Source organism: Pan paniscus, chromosome 19 (assembly GCF_029289425.2).
Source record: "Pan paniscus chromosome 19, NHGRI_mPanPan1-v2.0_pri, whole genome shotgun sequence".
Classification (NCBI taxonomy): Eukaryota; Metazoa; Chordata; class Mammalia; order Primates; family Hominidae; genus Pan; species Pan paniscus.
In genome coordinates, this window is record NC_073268.2 from 73,830,307 (window position 1) to 73,852,239 (window position 21,933).

At 49.1% G+C, this 21,933-nt stretch overlaps 1 protein-coding gene across 6 annotated transcripts in view; it reads left to right on the top strand.

The window, feature by feature from the left end:
- MSI2 (musashi RNA binding protein 2) overlaps positions 1 to 21,933 on the top strand; it is a 428,034-nt gene that overhangs the window by 398,858 nt on the left and 7,243 nt on the right. For 2 of the 6 annotated variants that reach the window (XR_010110574.1, XR_010110575.1), the window contains 3 exons: positions 168 to 217; positions 19,463 to 19,617; positions 21,494 to 21,566. Coding sequence is in view for 4 of the 6 variants with exons in the window: in XM_034942535.3 (XP_034798426.1) it covers positions 19,409 to 19,617; positions 21,494 to 21,535 (251 nt within the window). In the remaining 2 variants the exon portion in view is untranslated. Of the gene's footprint in view, positions 1 to 167; positions 218 to 19,408; positions 19,618 to 21,493; positions 21,567 to 21,933 lie in introns of all 6 variants that reach the window. The other 4 variants (XM_034942537.4, XM_034942536.3, XM_034942535.3 and 1 more) reach the window with 2 other exon arrangements.

Consider the following 21,933-nt stretch of genomic DNA (forward strand, 5'->3'; position numbering starts at 1 on the left):
CCCTTACTGTACTTTATACTTGCCAGCTTTATTCCAATCTAGTAACATGAGCTCCTGATGGTGGTGGTGAGTGTGAGCAGTCATATTTCTGTTGTCTTTTCTCTTGCTTGGTTGGGGCTGCGGTGAGAGTGTCTCTGAGGCATACTTTCCCGCCTCTCTTACGCTAGGATCTGCACACCTCCTCTCAAACACTCTTCTGAGCACGCTCAGCGGGAAGGTTTGTCCACACCTATTAATCCTCTCTCAGTGTCCAGCTTCCTGTTAGTACCAGCTGGTTTGCATGTTTTTGCTTGTTCAGATGAAACAGTTCAAGAAACAAACTCATATCCAACTCTCAAGAAATGTCTTTTTTTGTACACTTTCGTTTTTGATTTTTTTTATTAGTTACAACTCCAAAACACCTGTTGTCCAGTAAAACATTTCACACCTCCCCTGCCTGTTCTTAGATTGTATGTATCTGTGGGACTGAACTAAATGCATGCACTGTAGTAGATGTACTGGTAGCCGTAGCTGTAGTTGTAGTACATGCATTGTTGAGTTGATATTACAGGGTCTTTGACGGCTCGGCACAGCACGGCCGTCTGAAGGATAGTGCGGGGACCAGGAAGAGAAGGGGCTCCATATTTTCAATGTTTCCAAGGGGCTTGGATCCATGTTCTCACCATCAGCCACCACCACCTCCCCTCACACTCCCCGTTCCCCCAGTCCAGAACTGGGTCTCCACCCTCAGCTCTAGCCTTCCTCACTGAGGTCTCTGTTGATATCATCCAATTATAGTGCAAAAATGGAGCCAGGATTGGAAGGAGTCTTAAAGGTCTTCCTTGTTCTTGTCTTTCTCATACTATTCTTGAACAGAGCAGATCTTTTTTTATTTCTTAAGGCCTACCAGCAAGACTCCTTCAAGCCCCTCTACTCCTTGAGTCCTTTGGCAGGTCACAGCCAGCCCTTCAGGGATACAGATCTATGTGGCAGTCCTGTCTATATGGATTACTTCTTGGGGTGGAGGGGAAATGAGACATGGTAAGGAAGGGATTGAGATCTTGAGATCCTTGGTCTGCAGACAGGGAATGCACTTGGCCCTAGTGAATCACTGCCATTTGTTCTTAGGGTTGGTGAAGGTTAAGTAGGGTGAGAGTGGTGACATTCTTAGCATGGAGGTGAGTGGCACAGTTTCATGGAGACAGAAAGGAAGGTCAGCTTGGAACATCCAAGAGGAACCACCCCTAGTTTCCTCCAGTTCCCCAGGAAGGCTCCCTAGAGGGGAAAGGAGCAGTCCTGCAGCCTGTGCCCTTAGAACAGGAGCACGTGCAGCCAGTCATCTTTGGACACGCCATCTTCCCTACATTTGTGGTGACAAGCCATAAGGGAGTGCCAGAGGTCTCTCAGAGCTTCTGGAGGTGTCCCTACTCTTTACATGTTGATGCTGAGTGAGTAGTGCCTGCCTCCTGGAACCTGCTCTTTAAGTCAGGATGTGGTGGCTCTGCCCAGTGCTGCAAGAACATTGATGGAACACAGGTGGGATCTGAACCTTCAGGGTGCAAGTTATCTACTGTGGGAGACAGAAGCCCAGGAAAACGTCGGAGTCCATAAAGTCCCCTGAGAGAATGCGTAGAGATAGAGCAAAATGGTAGCGCTGTGGAAAGAATCTACCATGCTGTGGAAATTGGTGGCAGAATCGGAATGAACAAGGATTGAATGTGAGTAAGGCCAGTCTGCCACCAAACAGGATGAGGGCGCCAAGGCCCAGGAAGATAAATCTGGAAGGAGCTGTTCTTCTAGCTTGGCCTGCATGGGGGTGCGGGTGGGGGAGGTACACAGGGAGATGGCTGGAACTGTCAGGCTTCAGGGCTGCTGAAGCTGCAAATTGGTCCGAGGCTGGGGAGTAAGAGAAGAGGGTAGGGACAGAAGGCAGAGAGAGCAGAAAATCCCCTCCCACTGGCCTAAATCCCAGGTCTGGTTCTGCTAGGAAAATGGCTTTGCTGCCCTGTGGCTGGAAATTCTAAGAGCTCCAGTTCCAGTTGGTAAAATGAGCAAAAAGTAAAATGCAAGTCAGGGGATGGAATAAATAGTTTAACTTGAACCAGAAAAGAAAATGCTTTAGGGAGGAGAATAGATCTCAAGAAGTAGATATGCCCATCCCAATCCCCCTTCAAGATGTTTTCTGTGTCCCCACTGCTAGCCTCTGCCTTATATATGTTAGGGGCTGGGGGACATGAAAGATAGTGTCCCACATACACTCTTCCACTTGCTGGAGGGATCCTGGAGCTATTTGGGTCAGTTGTACCATAAGCTTTAGGGTTCCCAGGTATTGCTTTCAACATGTATTTATTAAGGATTTGTTTTGTACCAAGCACCAAGGAATATAAAGGCAGATGGTATTTCTAGCCTTCAGTGGCCTGAGACTCTGGTCCTGTCCTCTGAAAGTCCGTGTTTCCCACAATGCTCTGTTTCTGGCCTCAGAATGACCACTGTCAGCTTCATTTAAAAAAGGAAAATGGATCAATGTGTGCCTTCATTTCTGAAGATGGCTTTCCTGTGCTCCATGAGCAAGATCTGATGGGGGGCGGAGCGGGGGATGCAGTGCCTCCATCTCTGCTTCCTCACCCAGCCTCCTGTGCTAGCAGCAAGCATCCTCTGGGGGCTGTGGACCCAAGATGGTCCATTTGTGGGTAAGGTCATGGGGACACCCTTGTGCTAAGACAAAGCCACATCTGTGGCCATAGAATACAGCCAGTAGTGGCCCAGGGGGAGAACAAATCTCTGACCCACTAGGGCCAGCCACCACAACCAGACTTACCAAAGGATCTTACCTGAACACACATCTCTCAGTCTACTGCCATGTGTTCTGGGGATGGATACGTCGTTTCCCAGTTTGTCATTAAAATGTTCATTTCTGGGAGAGCCAGGACTTTCACCATAAAGAGTCCAGCATTGGATTTCAGTAACCCCAGTGAATTTATAATAATGCTCACAGCTGCCCGCTGCTGACCTCAGCTTCATTCATTTTCCAAGGGCTTTCAGACCAAACCTGTTGAGGATAAAATACATCAGCTCTAATCAATAATTTTGTAATAGAAATACTGTGCACTTGATAAATCAACTCTAGTGCAATTAGTGACTAGCCTTGAAGCCCAGACCTAAGTATAAGTTAATCCTAAAGTGAATGGAGTGGGGGAATGTTAATGGTCTTTCAAATCCGTGGAATTATTTTCAGTGGTTGACACATCTCTGCCTGCCCCCTGAGCTGGTTGGTCGTTGCTCTTGTGTCGGCTCAGGAGCTCAGGCCCAGCTGTCTGGAGCAGGGGTGGAAAGTGTGGTGGTGTCCTTCATAGCTCCATAAGGGCGTGTAGAGCACAACAGAGAGGGGTCTAGAGACCCGCTCCTTGCACCCTGGGCTGGGTGGGGGCACTGCAGGGTCTAGGAAGCCCCTAAAGCTGATCAACCTGCAGGTTGGTGAGAACCATCCAAGGAGCATGTGCCCGGGTGTATCATTCATGGTTGCTTGTGTTTTGCAGAGGTTTTTTTTTATTTGGTCGGTTGGTTGGTTGGTTTGTTGTTGTTGTTGTTTTGAGACAGACTCTCACATGTTGCCCAGGCTGGAATGAAGTGCAGTCTTGAACTCCTGGGCTCAAGTGAACCTCTTTCCTCAGCCTCCCAAGTAGTTGGAAATGTAGGTTCATACTACCGTGCCCGGCTTTGGTTTTTTTGTGTGTTTTTTGTTTTTTCTTTTTTTGTTTTTGTTTGTTTGTTTTTGGTAGAGACAGGGTCTCACTATATTGCTCAAGCTGGTCTCAAACTCCTGGCCTGAAATGATCCTCCCACCTTGACCTCCCAAAACACTGGAATTACAGGTGTGAGCCACTGTGCCTGGCCTCTGCAGAGTTTTGACTTTCAGATATACACCGTGATGTATATTACCATAGCCACCCTGGGAGACAGTCAGGAAGGCAGAAGTTTGTGGCCTGGTTTACAAGCATGTTTTTGTTTTGTTTTTGTGAGAAAGCTGGGCTACAGAATGGCTATGTGACTTATTTAAAATCACACACCTGGTTACCTGGAGAGCAAGGCTTTGGTCAAAGGTGAAGAACCCTGGACTTGAACCCAGGTCTTTGGCCTCCTTAAGTAGCCCTCTGGAGAAGCTGTGTTTTTTATGAGGGACACACCTGCCCCCCAGGATACCGGGCACAAGCAGGAATAAAGACCATGTAGGAAAAATAAAATAAAATAAAATAAAATAAAAGCCCATGTAGGGACAGCCCAAGTAGCCTCAGCTTCTAGCTCTATATAGGCCAAGCGCTCAGTCTCTGGCCTAAAACCTCATAGTCTGATCTTTCAGATGTAGATTTCAGAACAGGACCTACGGGACATCTGCCATGGAGTTGAATGTGGCAGATATTTATTAAGTATATAACAATAGTAATTATTGTTATATGTGGTAGGTACTGTCCTAAGCCTGATTCAAGGGTGCTTTTGACTGTATCAGAAACCTCCCAACTCTGATTAAACACTATAGGTTAATGTTACAGGGAATTAAATGTCATGGGGGATTTATTGGCTGACATCCTGGAAGCTCCATAGAAGAGTGGGCTTCGTGCCTGGCTTGTTCAGGGATCCTTTTTCTGCAATTCTCTTAGCTTTGCCCTCCTTCTCATTTCAATACTGTCTTTATATTGGTTTTCCTCATGGTGGCAAAATGATTGCAGCAGTTTCTGGCATCATACCATCCTGTCCAGAAGAGGGGAGTCAGATGGTCTGGAATTCTAGGAAGAGTCCAGAGCTTTGTGCTGCTTGGCTAAGGCTTGGGTTACAAAACCAGTCACTGAGGGTGGGATCCATCCCCCTCTAAGTCGAATGGCTCTTTACACAGTGGTGTAAGGATGGGTTCCCAAAGGAAAACCTGCATGCTGATAAGAGGGGAAAAGGAAGAATGATGCCAGAGAGACAACCAGTGGATGCCCACCACAGCCCTGGAAGAAGTTCATGGATAAATACTAAGCAGTCTCCACGCCATTGAAGATCTCCCAACCTAGTGTGGAAACTAATGGGTAATTACAACAGGATGCCATAAGCCCGGTAACATAAGCCTATCCAATGAACAGAAGTAGCACAGAGGAGGAAGTGATCAGCTTTGTCTGGGAAGTCAGGGAATGTTTCACAGGGGAGTGAATATTTCCACTTTTACAGGACAAATAGGAGCTCCCCAGGGGGCCGGGGAACATCATGGGCAAAGCCACTAGACCCTAGGACAATGGAGTGAGGTGGAGGCCCTGCTTTATTCTGGCTGGAGAATAAAATGCAACAGGGGAGTAACTGTAGGTAAAGCCAGACAGCTGGGCAGAATCAGAGCAGGGGACCCTCGGTACTACGCTAAGGAGACTGGATTTACATGGGCAGGGCCTGTGAGATCATGGGAGGCCTGAAACTAGGAACTGACATCAGATTTGTATGTTAGACAAGCTTTGACAACATTGTCCAGGATGGATTCAAGACGCAGGACTGAGGTGGGAGGACAAGTTACAGATAATTCGTGTACATTGTAAACACTCCATAGATGTTAGTATATAGCTGCTCAAGAAGCAGTAGGCCTTTTGCTCTTATCCATAAGACGATTAACTCTGGACTCAACATCATGCTAGGGGCTGGGGTGGGATGCAGAATAAGTCCATGGCATGGTCCTTGCCTTTAGCCGACTTCCAGTCTTCTGGGGAGGACAAAAGTACACAACCGATGTGAGAGCTAGCCTTTAATAAGGATAGATTCCTACATGGTCAGAGAGTACCCAGAAGGCAGGAAGCTTAGTGGAGGAGGCAAGACATGACACAGGGCCTGGAGAATTTGGAGTGGGAAGCTGTCTGCTAGGCAGGGAATGTGGGCTTGAAGAGATAGAGACAGTCAAGGTTCTGGGAGATCTTGAAAGCCATGTTGATATAGTCACAGGAGAGGGAGGTTCGTATTCTTCATGCAAGTGGAGCTCAGTAAGGACAGAACCATCTAAAGAAGATAAGCCTGGCTGTAGCTCCACAAAGAACAGCCTGACCCCTAATCCTGGGGGCTGGGGCTGGGGCTGGGGCTGGGGCTGGGCTCGTGACCTGGAGCAAGGGGTGTGGAGTGAGAGGCATTGAGAAAGCAGACACAGGAGGGCATTCCATGGCAAATCTCTGCCTTAGTTCCCTTAACTTTCCTTTGCTTCTGCCAACAAGTTGTTATTTATTCCCTGCTTGGGGCTATTGTTTCCCATTCCTTTGCCCTTGAGGTGGCCACTGTCCCCTTTCTTTCTGCCACTCCATTTCCCTCTGTCCTTGTCTTTGCCCTCTCTGTCAAAATTTGGCTCAAAGTGCCAGAAAGCCATACCTGATTCACCCTACCTGGGGCACCCCCTCCTTTGCCCATGTCCTCAGTCCTCTTCCTCATTGGTGAGCTCTCCTGAATGAAAGGTGAGATTATGGGTCCTTGGAAGATATTTTGCATGTATCTGTGGGTGGCACCTGCTTTCCCCAACAATACAAACCATGAGGCCTCCCAGAGGCAAAGTCAGCCTAGTCCTCATTCTTCATATGGATAAGTAATTACTATGCAATTAGAAAACACAGAAAATAAAGGGGCCCTTTGTTCTTGGTTGCTTATTAATATTAATTTTTTTAAAAAGGTCTCCCTTCCCAGCTTGGGATCCCACAGAACAGGAAGCAGACAAATAATGCTTTTGAACAGCTGTGATGGGCTGTTGAAATTAGATCTGTCAGGGGATGAGAAACACCACGATGGCAGCCACTCCATGGTATAGGCTAAGAGGGTTCCAGGGGAAGGTATCTTGTAAGTGGTCAATAGAATGCTAGAGACACATCCTAGTCAATTTGAATACAATAATGATAATAGATGTTAATAATAATAGCTCACATGTATTATGAGTGAGCCAAGTACCATGTCAAGCCCACCTGCCTTATCCCATTAAATTCTCATAACCCTATGAAGTGAGCACTGTCATTCTCATTCCCATTTTAAAGATTTAAAAACTGTAGTTTGGAAAGGATAGTAGCTTATCTGAAGTGGCAGAGACAGGATTTGAGCCTAAGCCTGTCGTCATTCTGTCCTCTAAGCCACTGTCAGCGGACGCTCCATCGTACCAGCCCTGGGATGGCTGAGCCAGGCTCTGCAACCTTAAAACAGACACTCAAGAAAAAACCACAGCTGCTCTTAACTAAATTCTCCATTATCCTTGGGGGAGGAGATAACCCCAAATCATTTACGAGTGGCCTCAGGAGGCAGTATAAGTATTTTTTGCACCTGCTCCTGCTGTTGCAGACACTGCCTGGCTTTGGCTGACAGGTTTCTGGTCCCTGAATGCACTCAGACCAATGTCAGACAAAGGAGGCCGGGAGGAGGCGTGGTCGTGTAAGAGGAAGCCAGCCTGAAGAGAATTATTGGAAGGGAACCTTTAGCTGAAACAAGGCTGAGGGAAGTTAGCCAATGCCCAGAAGAAACTAGGCGATGGAGCACGGGCGGGCTTCTCTGGGAAGACAGACGTCCTCTGTAGGGATGAGTCAACATTTTTTCCTGTGGGCTGCGAGGACCGCTTCTGGAAGGTCGCTGGGAAACCCCGCCCGGCCTTAGGGCTGGGAGGGGATTGGCTGCCCAGTTGCTGGGGCTTTGCTCTGAGCCAGTGGCGGGGTGGAGGGGCGGGGCCAAGGCGGGAGCAGCGGGCTTCTTGGCCAATCATCCTGCAGGGAGGCTGGGCACCCGGTACCATGGCAACCGCGAGCAGGGCCTCATTTGTTTTGTAGATGAGTAATTACTACACAATTAGAGAAAGCTAAAAATAAAGGGGCCCTTTGTTCCTGGTTACTTATTAATATTAATAAAATGGTCTGCCCAGGTCTGTGGTAAACATTTGATGCCTGCGTGCCTGTGGCAGAGGCTTGTATAGCCGGGAAGGCACCCCAGTCCCGCTCGCCCCTCTTTCGGGAAGTTATTTCTGACTGTATCCTGGAGAGGGTGGGCTTCTGACCTTGGGGAGAAGAGGAGAGGTTCAGTATGACAGACATAGGATCCAGGATGTCCTGGAGTCGGGGTCCGTCACTGACTCAGGTGGAAAGGTGGCGGCAGCGTCACCATCCTTCAGAGAAAAGACAGACACACAGCAGCAAAGCAGACACTATGGACCGGTGTCAGAGGAAACCCCTAGTCCAGTTTTGCTGTGTCCTTCTGTGTTTTCTGGCTTTTGATTGATCAGCTCCAGGTGTGTAAAATAGTCGTTAAGTCTTCAATGGAGGTAGCCCCCAAGACTCCAGTGACTCCCCTCCCATCTGGCTTAAAGGGCACATTCCGTTCAGGCTTGGAAATGATCTGCTGGAGGTTTACACTGTGTTCAGGGTTGTCCCCGTGGCTCCCCATGCCCTGGCCTTCGAAGTTAAAGCAGCTGAGAGGCTTGCTTTCTATTCCTTCTCCCTCCTAGGGGGAGAGGTTGCCTTGTTGATTACTCCAGTGAGGATGATTAACAGCTTAAAAAGAAAAAATAGAGGCAGCATAAGAGCATAGAAGGCAGAGTAGGGAATCAGAAGACTTGGTTCCAGGCCTGCTTCCACCTCTACTAAACGAGGAATTCAGACTAAAGGGTCCTTGGGAGCCATTTCAGCTCTACAGCTCTGTTTTGCTGCTGTTTCCAAAGCTGGAAATCCCTTTTCCTTGGAGATAGGAACAGGGACAGTGACAGTGCCTTAAGATCTGAGAGAACAGGCCGGGCACAGTGACTCACGCCTGTAATCCCAGCACTTTGGGAGGCCGAGGCGGCCGATCACTTGAGGCCAGGAGTTTGAGACCAGCCTGGCCAACATGGTGAAACCCCATCTCTACTAAAAACACAAAAATCAGCCAGGTGTGGCGGTGTGTGCCTGTAGTCTCAGCTACTTGGGAGACTGAGGCAGGAGAATTACTTGAACCCGGGAGGCCCAGGTTGCAGTGAACTGAGATTGCACCACTGCACTCCAGCCTGGGTGACATAGCAAGACTCCCTCTCAAAAAAGGGAAAAAAAAGAAAAAAGATCTGAGAGAAGTGAGTGGAGAGAAAGCCAAGAGGTTCCAGGTGATAGGAAACTTAGTGGGAATTTGAAAACAGCCATGAATTGTTTAATGCATGAAGGCAATGGGAGGGACAGAAGCAGTTCCAGAACTGTGTATCATTTTACACATCTGTCCTCAGACTTCCATCCTTGGGTGTGGTTGATTAAATCTCTTAGGGTTTGATTCTGTGTGGATGGTATTCATGAATAATAGTGGACCTGTTAATAGCTGCTGTCAGCGAGCAAATCAACCCAGAGATTGTGGCCAGTTCAGTGGCTCTTGAACTTTGCCTCTGTTCCTAACAGGAACTTTGATCCTGTTAGGATCACCTGGGGAGTTTTTAAACTGTGCAGTGGCCAGGCTGCATCACAGACCCATCAAACCAGAATCTAGCAGGGTGAGCCTCAGGCAGGCCCAGTGTGTAACACGGGGCTCAAGTATCATCATGTTCTTGCTGGATGTAAAGCTCCATAACATCTTTGTGGCTGTCACTGGTACCCCAGCCTCCTCTAACTGGGAGGTGGGGAGGTGGGGCTGGGATCTCTAGCCTGCTGCTGTGGAGACCACGGCTCTCCAGCCTCCATTAGTCTTCCCAGCAGGGTCAGGAAGGCCACCCTCCAGGGTGGACCAAGGGGTTTTTGTCCTCATAGAGGGACCCTCCTGTCTCTCTGGAGGACAGGCCAGTCCTGGCTGAGATTAAGGGCATGTACCAGTAGAACTAGCAGCCTGCAGCAACTGTAAACAGAGAAGCAGCCGCCCTCCTTGACTGACCAATGGGAGCCTTTTGGTAAGGTCGGAGTTTGTTTGTTATTAAAGACCTAATTAGAAACATGAGAGGGAGCTGAATGGCTCTGTGCTTGGCTAATTAGTGACATGTATGTGCCTGCTTTGAACTTCAAGGACACAGAACTATTAGTGCTTACATCAAAAATGGATTAAACTCCTGTGCTTTTATAATCATTAAAGAGGAGCTACTCAAGTGGAAAGTCTTTTGTGTGGGTCCTCAAGGGGCTGCCCCTGGGATAACTTCCCCACCCCACCCTGCCCCCTGCCTGCTAGAGCCCCAGCGGTGAGTTTTCTATTAGATATGATTGGGCAGTAAATACCATTCAGCCCTAGGGTGTGCCAGCTCCCCAAAGGACTTGGCTCTCAGCAGAATGGAGTGGTCTTTTAGGACTGAGATCAGCTCTCTTGGTGGCCCCCTGGGTCCAGGCACTTTCCTGGGGTGGGGGAGGGGAGTTCTAGCGAGGGCCCAGGGTTAACCAGGGCTTACTTTCCCTCTGGCAGTGCCCTCTCTGCTTCCACGCTGACCCCACCAGTACTGCAAGTCTGCTTATTCTTTGGGCTGTGGCATAGTGGAGGGTGGCCTAGTCCTCAGGAGAGAGGCAGTCCTGTATCTCTTGGGGCAGTCAGATCCTGACCTCAGGGAACCCCCACCGTGATGGAAGAGATGTTTCCACTGCCAGGGAGCTCCCAATTTGGAAAGGCAACAGGGTCCAAGCCCTTAGGAGCTTCTACTCCAAGGTTGGAGAATCTATTCTGTGTCCTTGAATTTGCAGTTTCTCTGGGGCAAAGAAAGATCCAAGTAAACAGAGGAAACCTTGTCAAAGTGTGATTCCAGAAGGGACAACTGAGCAGCATAATTTAAAAAGCATGTGCCTTCAAGTTAGAGCCAGATTTGGTCCTGTCTGAGACACTGTGTGGCATTGGACACATTTCCTAGCTGTTCAAACCCTTGGTCTTCTTATCTGTAACAGGGGTTACACAGCTGCTCTTACAAGATGTTCGGAGCATGAAAAAAGATCGTGTGAAACACCTGCCAACATGCCTGGCAACACAGTAGGGGCTCATAAGTATGAGTTCCCTTTCCAGCCTCACACCTGCAGAAGCTACAGCTTCTAGAACTTTGTGCTTCTTGCCTCATTGGTTTTCACCTCCAGGCCCTGTTTTGTCCCTACCAGTATCAGGCCTAACAGGGGCAGAGTGATATCTAATTCTTACATAGCTTTTCATCGTGATTGAGAAGACTACATTAGGCTGCCTCATAAGTCTGTGGTCCCAGCCTTGGATTTCACAGTGTTTTCTTTTAGCAGCAGTCTGTCATGCAGAAACTGGGCCTGCAGTGAGTGCAATCACTTATAAGACACAAGCAAGGATCTGAGCCTCCTGGCAGGTAGCAGGCAGGGAGGTAGCTTTCAGGTTGGGAATTGGTGCCTGAGCACACCACAGAGCAGCAACATGAGAGGGTGGCTGGCGACATGTGGGGAAAAGCCAAACTGACTTCTTTTTTGAAAAAAGAGACGAGTGTGCTTCAAAGACAGAGGCAGTCAATGGATCAAAGCAAAGCAAGGGACGTTTTCAGGACTGAACTAGGAGAAACTTGGAGCCACCAAACTGTAAGAGACAATAGGGAGTTGTCTCTGGGCAGCAAGCTCCCTGTCTATTTCCCGTGGAGTCTCAGACCTGGGAGGGCTGGATGAGGAAGCAAAGGCTCTGGTATCACCCAACAGGGGCCACCTCTCTGCCTTTTCTCTGCTGAGTGGTGATGGTGGCATCTCGCCTCCCCAGGGCTGCGTGCCCAGCTGCTGGGTGGTTCAATGCAGCATGGCATGGGTGCTGCAGGTTCCGGGGAGCCTCCTTGTCTGTTATTCCTTGCAAATTCTAACCTGTGTGGGCCTGGAGTCTGAAGCCAATTAATTTAAGGAAGAGGCAGCAGGATGTTAGTGTTAAAACACCGCCTGCTTCAGCCAAACCATAAACATTTGTCTCCCGGGTTGGTTTTCCCTCCTCTTCTGAAGCGCTTTAGAGACTCAGGGTAAGGTGTTGTTGAAGCATCCGTTCACGGTGGAGAGGGATCAGGAACACCATCCTGCGTTTGAGACTTGAAGCCTGGTCTGGTGAAGCCTGGCAGATAGTTCACACAAGCAGGACAAGCCCTGTGCCAATGCCATGCAGGAGTGATATCCGGTCACCGCACAGGGCCCCAGTGACTGCCTCATGGCCTTTCCCTTCCCGGGGCCCTCCGCACTTGCCTCCTGGACACCTGCAAACAAGCCCAGTCCCTCAGGGCCCTTGGGGGTTGAGAGAAATGAGAACTGACCTCGGCTCCAGAAAGTTATTTCCTTGGCCTCATGACAAAAGCCTGGTTTCTCTGGCCACAAGGCCACAGCCCGTTCAAGGCTGCTCCATCCCCAGAATTTACACCATGAGCAGACAGCAGTCAACTGCTAACCACCATCCTCCCTCACCCACCTTCCCAACCCACCGGTCCAGAACCCACCCAGCCTGGCCTTGGGGCTTGAGATACACTTACAGACTCAGATCAGGGCTGATAATAAAAACATACCAGGAGGGCCGGGCACAGTGGCTCAGGCCTGTAATCCCAGCACTTTGGGAGGCTGAGGCAGGTGGATCACCTGAGGTCAGGAGTTCGAGACCAACCTGGCCAACATGGTGAAACCCTGTCTCTACTAAAAATACAAAAATTAGCCAGATTTGATGCCGCACACCTGTAATCCCAGGTACTCAGAAGGCTGAGGCAGGAAAACCACTTGAACCCAGGAGGCAGAGGTTGCAGTGAGTCGAGATTACACCGCTGCACTGTTGAGATTATATCTCAACAGCAAATGCATGGTCCTAGCCACAAAGCCTTTCTCAGGTCGGTTCTGGGTGTTTGGAACTTTTTCCTTACACGAATCCGAATGGTAGTGTGCTTCCCCAGCTTTACCACTGACATGTTATATGAGAGTTTTAGAACTGGCTAATAATGATATTATCTCCTGAGGGTTTTGGGGGAGTGTGACTTGACCAGAAGCCAAGATCTTTCTACAAAATAATTCACAAGTGTTAAGTGCTAATGTCCATCAGTTCCCTACTTGAGACAGGCCAACATTAACCAGTAGACATTATCAGCACCAACCTCAGTGGTCTGAATCAGGTTAAGTTTTGAGAACAAGCAGAAACTACAACTTATCATAAGACTGGCGCCATTGTCACTGACATTTGGAATGTCTGTGTGATGCTGGCTGCCCTGTCAGCCCAGTGCATGCACAGACACTCACCATGTGTCCCGTGCAGTGTGTAAGAGGAGCCAGGGGACTCCAGATACATCAAGACTAGCATGATGTTGACACCAGGCTGAGTTTGTACCTCTCAGTAATATATCTGTTTGTATATGCAGACAGTGAAAAAGAAATCCCATCACGTTGCTCTCTTAATCCTCCCCCAGTTTTAAAGTATTTTCCCCCTTCCCTTCTGAAATAGCCTGAATTTCAGCAGAGCTTTAAAAACTACATTGTGTATAAAATTGATTGTCCCTGCATCTGGGTCCCTGAACTGATTTGATTTTAATTTAGCATGTCATACAATTTTCCCAGGTTGGACATCATTGCCGATCTTCTCTACCAGTCTCTCCTACCTCCAGGCTAAGCTCTAGAAGGAAAGCTTGAGCCAAGGATTGCTGGGACATAGCTGGCCAGGCAGACTCCTGAAGTATAATCCTACCTTGCTCTGCTCAAGACATGCCAATTCATAACCAAGTATTCTCCTTCCATTATCAGAAATAGATTTTGTCTTTTCATGCTGACCTTTCCCACTTGACCATCTGCAATTATTTACAGTGGGTACTGTTTTCAGAGGACACATGAAGGAAACTGCAGAATGGGGTCCCCAATTCTGTTCCCCAGGAAGACCTTTGGCTGCCCAGTTGCTGAAATTCAGAGCCCTCCAGTAAAGAGTGGCTGGCTGTTCAGAGGGACTGATGCAGGCCCTCACTGTTGACAGCCAACTGGCATTGTGGAGCCAGTGTCCACTGAGGAATGGCAGAAAGTTGCTCTTACTCTTTGGAGAATATGCCCTCTGACTAGGAACATAGAGTTCCCTGAGAGCCCTGAGAGTTCCCCAACTGCCTGGAGGAGTTTCTTGCTAATAGGGGAGACAGAGTCCTACGACTATGGAGTTTTAAATCAAGGCAGATATAAGCATGATATAGACAAGATGAAGGTAGAGGTGTGTGTTGGAGAGTGTGATAACTTTATTTAGTTTCTTTACATTTCTCTGAAACAAAAACTCCTAAAATTCAGTGTGATGGATTAACACAGCCTCTGCCCTCATAGATTATCACACAGGCTATGACCTCTCCTGCTGTCAGTCCTCCATCCTTTCGGGACTAGGGGTTGGGAATGGAGGCCGTGACACCAGTCAGCCCAAATCCCTTCTGAATTGGACTTGGCAAAGGTGGGCCCTCCATTGCATTTGCCTCCCCGAGCCACACGCACAGGCTGGGCAGGGAAGAGTCTCTCTCCCGGAAATGTACCAGGGGCCACTGCGGTCTTCTGCCTGAAATGAAACCTGGCAGCAGCAGATAATTCACAAAGCAGATGACTGAAATTGTCTTGAGGGCTGGCCCTGGCCTTTGCGGAAATGTGAGACCCACCACACCGGGAGCTGGGTCTAGGGCTGGAACTTGGTGGGCCCCTGGCTTGTTCCAAATATGTGAACTGAGCTCATCTGGAAAAGATTTTGTAAACATTTGCTTTCTCTGAATCAGTAATAATTCAATTTTCAGGCCTTAGAGCCAGAGGTGCCCCCCTCATTGTCCTGGCTCTAGCTTTTTGCCTCAGGTCCGGTGACATCACTTAGGGACAACACAGAAATTATTGGACTAGACTTCCATACCTTTTCTAGACCCACAGTGAGGCTGTTCTGACTACCACCACTTCCCTACCCTCCATGCCTAATTCCACTCTCAGCCCAGCCCCTTCTCACCGCAGTTGGGCAGAGCCACATGCTGGCCAGACAGCAGGCATCTCTCCCATCTTGCTTTAGAACCCTAAGGGCAAGGTGCCCAGTAGCTTTGGGTCCAACCCTTGCAGGTGAGAGTCTAAGCCTGCAGCATCTGTCTCTGTTAAGATCTCCAGGACAAGATTCTTGGGCTTTCCTAGGTCAGCCATCAGAGTATTTTATTGATGGGCAGGAAGTTTCTCCTTTTATCCAATGTGAAATACCACCAACTTTCATTCAAGTGCATCTCCTCTTGCCGTCCTCGGTGAGATCGGTGTCCTTACTTTTCTGGTCCCCATTCCCGGGAGTCCTTTCTTCAGGCCCAAGATGATTAAATGCACCAAATGGATAAATTGGGTTTTTTGTCAATCACCTCCTGATTCATATGGCAAGTGAATTGCATTTTCCTATGTCAGATTTTCCTAAATCTGCATGTGGTACCTGCCTTATTGGCCTCTGCATACATAACTATTTCAGAAATAGGGTGTATTTGTTTTAAACTTGACAAGTTACAGAGCTCTGTCTCTTTTTCATTCTTGAAGCAGTCCCATGAGTCAGATTGAATAAGGAAAGCATCACTCACTTGCTACAGATGAGGACTTGGGCTTGTGAGTGGCTTCTTAGCCCAAGGCACCTGACTGTAAGAGCAGAGCTGGGGTCACAGTCAGGTCTTCTGCCTCTGAGTCCAGTACTCCCTTTCTTTACATCATTGCTGCCTCTCTGTGGGTGCCACCTTGACTGGGAAAGCCCAGAGGATATTGGAGAGTGAGGATGAGGGGCAAAGAGGAACCTGCCATGGATGCTGCTGATGAAATGAACCTGATCACCGCAATGAGCCCCCAAACTGCCATCCTAGAGCAGGGCTTGTCCCAAGCCACTTAACGCTCATAGCTCCTGCTGCAAAAATGCCAAGGTGTTTGCAAGACGTTGTCCTCTTCTGGGACAGGAGTCATAATATCCAATTTATAAACCTCAGCACTGTTTATTTATTCAACGAAGTGTGCTCCCTGCCCCCGCCCCCTCACACGCACACCCTAGCTGAGCAGTAGACAAGGTGCCCTTGCCCACTAAGAGCCGTGTCCCATCCTCTCTTCCCAAGCTGATCCTGGTATATGGGACCAATTCTGGCCCCCCAAAATAAGTCTCCGTGCCTGGGGAAAGGCACCGTTCGCTTAGAAGGATCACTGAGAATTGACTGGAGAATGACTTCCACAGAAAGCACCCTCAGGTGAGAGATTTGGCTTCATGCCTTCCCCCACCCCCCAACCCCACTCCCCACCTCTCCTCTTAGAGGGAGACGGGTTCTCAAATGACCCCCTTTCCTGCGTAGCCAGCCAGTGTTCAGTTTGTGGAGTTACGCTGAGTTTGCAAAAGAAGAAAATTGTTTTGTCCCTAATGCCTTCCCACTGTCAGACAGCAGGAACAGCTACTGACAAGTTTATGTGCCAAGTGGCAGTCCCCATTCTCTCCTAAGCAGCCAGAGCCGTTGCTTTTTATGAGTCTTCTCAAAGATGCATGGGTTTCCAGATGGCTCGTTCGGGGACTTTAACATGCTTTCTGGAGCCTGGGTCTTCTGCTCACAGAGACAGACAGAGAGAACTGTCGACTGTGGAAAATAGAGGCTCCTCTCTTCCTTGCGCCCAGCCTTCAGGGATGCGGGTTCCACTGCCCAGAAGCCTAGCTAGAGGCGGGACCAGCCAGAACTGGGTGCTTATTGCCTGCTGGCTGCGCCCTCTAGTGGGGACCCAGCAGCCCTGTCTTTCACCCCTGGCTGGGGGACATCTGCAAGGTGACTTTGAGCTGAGGCTCCGGCATCGTGATGAGCAAGTGCATAATAAAACGGGACTTGGGATTTGAAAGCTGCATTCTAATACAGTGTCTTCTCCACGGTGATTTTAGTGTCATTTGATGGAGGAGGACTGAGCAAGGAGGGGTAATATAGACCTAACATGAGCTGCTTATTGTGAAATTCCCTTCAGGCCGACTCAGAAACCACAGGCCTCCCCACACACAGGAATGGGAGCGGTTGCCAAGGATGGGCATAATACCAACAGCCCTTTTGTCTTCTATCTAAGCCTGCAGAAGGGGGCATTTCTGAACAGCACCGTTCTGTGGGCATGCTATATCCTGTCTCCGAGGCTGCTTCTGCTGGCTAGATTAGTCTCTAGGTGGCTCTCCTGCTGGAAGAAACGGAAACCTAAACCTGCCTCTCCCCACCCATTAGTTAGGTGGGCCTGCCCAACACCTTCCTGAGTTCACATCCGGCCAGACAAGAAAGAAGCCAAAAAACTTTCTTTCCGTCTACCACTGCGCCTCCTCATGCCCACCCCATCCTATTAGCCTAAAATGGAACAGGCTAATTAGTTTATTTGTATAGGGAGGGGTTTCAGCTGCCTGGACAAAACCAGGAGTCCACTGTCCAAGCTTCTTCTGTTTTCCTGAGCTCAGAAGAAAAAAGTGTGTTAGACTAAGATAATACCACCTTTTGAATATCTCGGCTTCATATTTGCCTCCATGAGTGAGAGGGCCAAGTATTATCTGCAAGTTGAATCTTCTGTATTCAAAAATCTCCATCTCTTTTGTCTGCCAGCGCATTCCCAGATCAGCCGTTCACTTGCTCTAAGCCTCTATAATTTATTTTTTTCTTTTCTCTTTAACCTGCTCTTTCCATTGGCCAGTTTATTCATTTCTCAGCTACAGCTTCAGAGGGGCTCACCTTCGGGCTTCCCGCCCCAAGGGCATCTGGAGGCTTCAGTTCTGTTTTCTCTGCTGAGTCAGGAGCCAGGCCCAGCTTGATTTGGTCTCCCGTGTATCTTTGTGTCTCTGTCTCAGTCTCCTGCCAGTGTGCCTTGGGTGCCTCATCAATCTCTTCCCATCCCTGTGACAACTGGGTGAAAATCAATCCACTTCTGGCTCTTCCAGGCCCACCAGAACTGAGGGCCTCAAATCACAGGCCCCTGGGCAAGGGAGGGGCCAAAGCCAGGAGTGACCCCACCTGCATCGATGTTCTTTGCCTCTGCCATTGAAGGCAACTGGTCATAGGGCAGAGGGGGAGAAGCCAAGGGAGGCAGAAGGGAGAAGTGATTGTTGCAAGGAGCAGCCCTCTGGAGCCAAAGATGTGAAAGTGTGACTCTCAGAATGTCTGGTTCTTTAAGACGGGTTAGCCATAGCCCAAAGGTAGCCAGCCCAGACTCACCTTGAGGCTTAAAAATCAGTAAGAACTTCCTTTAACAATTAAAAAAATATTGTTTTCCATTTTGGAAAAGAAAATAAAGTTTAAACTACTAAGGAGAAATAAAGGTGAGACAAAATTAACCTGGTTAACTGGTTGACAGGCTGCGGCCCTCATTAGGGTCAGAATGATGGGATTGGGGGTGCCGAGGCAGTGTCACCTTCTGCTGCCCCCCGATCTGCAACCCCACCACTCTCTGGATTTGTGCGTGTCAAGTCCACTCTCTCTGTAGCAAAGGTACATCCTGAGCTTGCTGTTCTCACTCTGGAGCTGACATTGCAGGATAACCAAGAGAAAGCAGGTGTTTTGGTCAGCTATGGTTTAGCTATGAATTGGTTCAGTCGGTATGTTCTGCATTCATACTTCTTTGTCTTTTTTTTTTTAAACAAAAGGAAAAAAAGTTTAAATCCCCCCTTTCCTTCTCCTGCAGGAGGTGAGTGTGTGGGTGTCCTGTAGAACCATTGGCTTCCACCCCAGCTCTGGCCCCAGCCTCCAGGTTTACCATTCCCCCCCATCCCTCCCTCCATCCCCTTCTCTCCACCCCAAAAGGAAACTCTCTGCCGCCATCATTAATGTTATGTCAAGATGCCCAAACTCTCCATAACATATCCCATCCTCCGACCACGTTCAGTATTGATGACTTTCATTCAGTGTTATGAATGGGAAGGGCGGGAAGGGAGGGAGTAGCCAGTGGGGAGGGGGGAGTGGCGGGGGTGGGATGGAGAATGGAGATCTTTTTTGTCTTTTTTTAAAAAACAAAACAAAACAAATTTGTCATTTAATGGATCCAAAAACAAAAAAGAAAAAGTGAAACACACACACAAAAAAAGATCAAAAATCCCCTCTGCAAAGATTTTTTTTTCCTGGACACAAATTGCTTTGTTTCCTGTCACGTTTTAATATCAATATTAACACAATGTGTAGTCTAAAACTAGTTCCTTTGTAGTTTGCATGGGATGTGAATGCTGTCTCAACGTGCCCAGATCTAGAAGACTGCATGAGCATCAATTCAGATGTGAAAAAAAAACTCTTTCTCTCTCTCTCTCTCTTCCATATATATCTCTATTTCTATTGTGATAATTTGGTGGGCAGTGAAGCACCTCCGGTTGGTTGCCGTAGTGTGTTGAATGATTGTTTTTTTATTCTCTATATTTTTGGAGCTCCAAGCTTCTTAGTAGTAGCCTGGGCTGAGTATTCTTGAGTCCCTGCTGATGTTTTCGCATGGCCTTGGTTGAGTGTTAGAAGTTGGGCCTCAGCTGTTTTTCTCAAGTGTTTGGCTTGTAATGACCGGTGCATGCCTGGCTTCTGGCCTCATACCCAGCTCTATTCTCTGCACACCAGTCCTGAATAGCTACAGTGCTCAACCGAATTTTGGCGCGCCCGCTTCCCCGGCAGGCTCCAACCCGGCGCGGCCCGGAGGCTTCCCGGGGGCCAACAGCCCAGGACCTGTCGCCGATCTCTACGGCCCTGCCAGCCAGGACTCCGGAGTGGGGAATTACATAAGTGCGGCCAGCCCACAGCCGGGCTCGGGCTTCGGCCACGGCATAGCTGTAAGTACCTGCCTTCCCCTGCCCTCCTGCCTCCTCCTTCCTGACCAGCTCCTTGTGGCCTGTGGGTGTGCCAGGAAAGCCCAACATCGGGGGCAGAGGAGAGGACAGAGGGTCCCCATCAACATCACACCAGCTCCTGAGGGCTGAAGCCTCCGTCGTCTTAGAGGTGTCCTGAGTGCCTCTCGTGTGGCTGTGTGATGGAGCAGAAGGAGCATGGGCAGGTCCGGTTCAGATCACCACTCCATCGCCTTCACACAGTGCATCCTTGAGCCACTTCGATAACCCGTCTGAATCTCATTTCCCTGGCTGCAAAACCAGAATCTCTATGCTTTCCTCAAAAGATTGTGGGAGGATTATTCGAAATAGTGTCACACGCTGGCACGTAATAGGGCCTCAGTAGTGGCCACCTTCCTTGATCCCCGCTTTCTGGACACTGTCATGTGGGCTGGGACCTGAGAGCTGGGAAATGTCCCAGCTCCCCACCAGAGTAGCAGCCTTAGTCAATAGAGCCCCTGATCTAAGGTCCAGTGGCAGCGCTGGAGCCTGGGAGGTGGTGTGGGGATCCAAGCCCTCTCCCAGGCAGTTTCCTTTGCTAATGTTTCTTACAGTTTCCAGGTTCCAAGTAAGTTCCCATTTGCGTTCCTTAGCTGCAGCCCCCACCCCTTGAAGGCCAGATGCATTTGATATTTGTAATGCTCTGTGGTTCTATAATCTGACTAATCCAGGCAATGGAAATTTGCTTAACAGATTTGCATGCTGTTTTCAGATTGTATTGTTCTTCTCCCTCCCGGTGTGTGTGAGCATGAATGTGCCTGAGCCCACTTGCTCGCTATCCCTTCCATTTTGGAAACAGAAAATTGGCCAACCTTTGCCCTAGCCAGCCTCAGCATTTTGGAGGCAGTTTGGTTTTGAGCTAAGATGGGTGCGTCTGCAGTCCCAGGCCACGTTCCTGTCAGACTCTGCTTCTGAGTGACAGCTGGCAAGCCCTGACTTGGGGGCCACGCTGCGGAGAACAAAACATGTGCAGACAGTCTAGGGCACCAAGGTGGCCTCATTCATGCCCCCTGGCATTGGGAGCTCCTCCCTCATACACACACACACACACGCACGCATGCATTCACACATGCACACAGACATGCACGCACACGCATGCACACACGCACACACAGGTGCGCGCACACACACGCACACACGCCTGCCAGCCCTACTTGTGCAGGATGGGTCCTTGTTCAGCTCCGCTCCCAAGCCAGTATCACTTAAGTCAGTAGTCTGATGAATCTAATCCCTTCGGATCAACTGTGGTACCAAATCCAGAATAATATTATTCACCTGAGAGCTGCTCAATTTAGGGGACCGTCTATCACCACTTATAACACAACTTATTTCCATATTCAGCATCCAGAAACACAGACCCAATTTGTTCTTGAAAACCGGGGTCTTTTGACCTGTGGACTGTGATGTTTTTCTGAAATAACCAGAAAGCATCCCAGTTTGTCTGCACTGGGATTTCTTCTCCCCAGCTAGAGCCGTTGGGACTGCGGACAGAGACTTATCTTTGCACTCTGGGGTTCAGGGCAACATGCCCATCACTGGGGGCACAAACCCCCGTTTCCCACCATCCACCCACGCCTCTGAATCTGGCTTTTGGTTTCCCCCGGGGTAAGCAGATAGGCTTGGTAGGGGCGGAGGGAGTGGGGACTAGGGGTTTGGAGCTGAGGAGGATGTCATCCTGGCCCCTCATGGCACGGTGTCTCAGAATTACATATTCATGCTGGCAACCACAGAACTAGTCCTAGAGATAATTTCCTTTCCCAGAATATGACAATCTGTTCCCATGTATAGCACACTGATGACCTTAACAATTGTGCAATTTTAGGGACCTTTGATTGCAACGGCCTTTACAAATGGATACCATTGAGCAGGTGCTTTCGTTGCCATCTCACTCTGAGGTATTACCGTCTCTGCCATGTGTCTCTGCCCTGCCGGTGTGTCCGTACATGTATGTCCACAGGTCATACATGCACGTGCGTGCCCCTGTCTCATCACATCCACATCTCTCTCTCCTCTTTCTGGACCCCTTTTCAGGAGGGTGGGGGCAAAACAAATCCAGTCGTTTAATCTCTCATCTCTTCCTCCAGCTTTTAATCATGACCCCCACCTTTTTGACTCTCTCTCTCTTTTTCTTGATTTGGTTCTTTGGATTCTTTTTCTGTATCTTCCCCACCCTTCATCTTTCTCTGTCTTGAAATACAATCAAGAGTGTGGGAAACTGGAAGGAGATCTCGTGCTGCGCCCATCCCAGGGGGATAGAGGCAG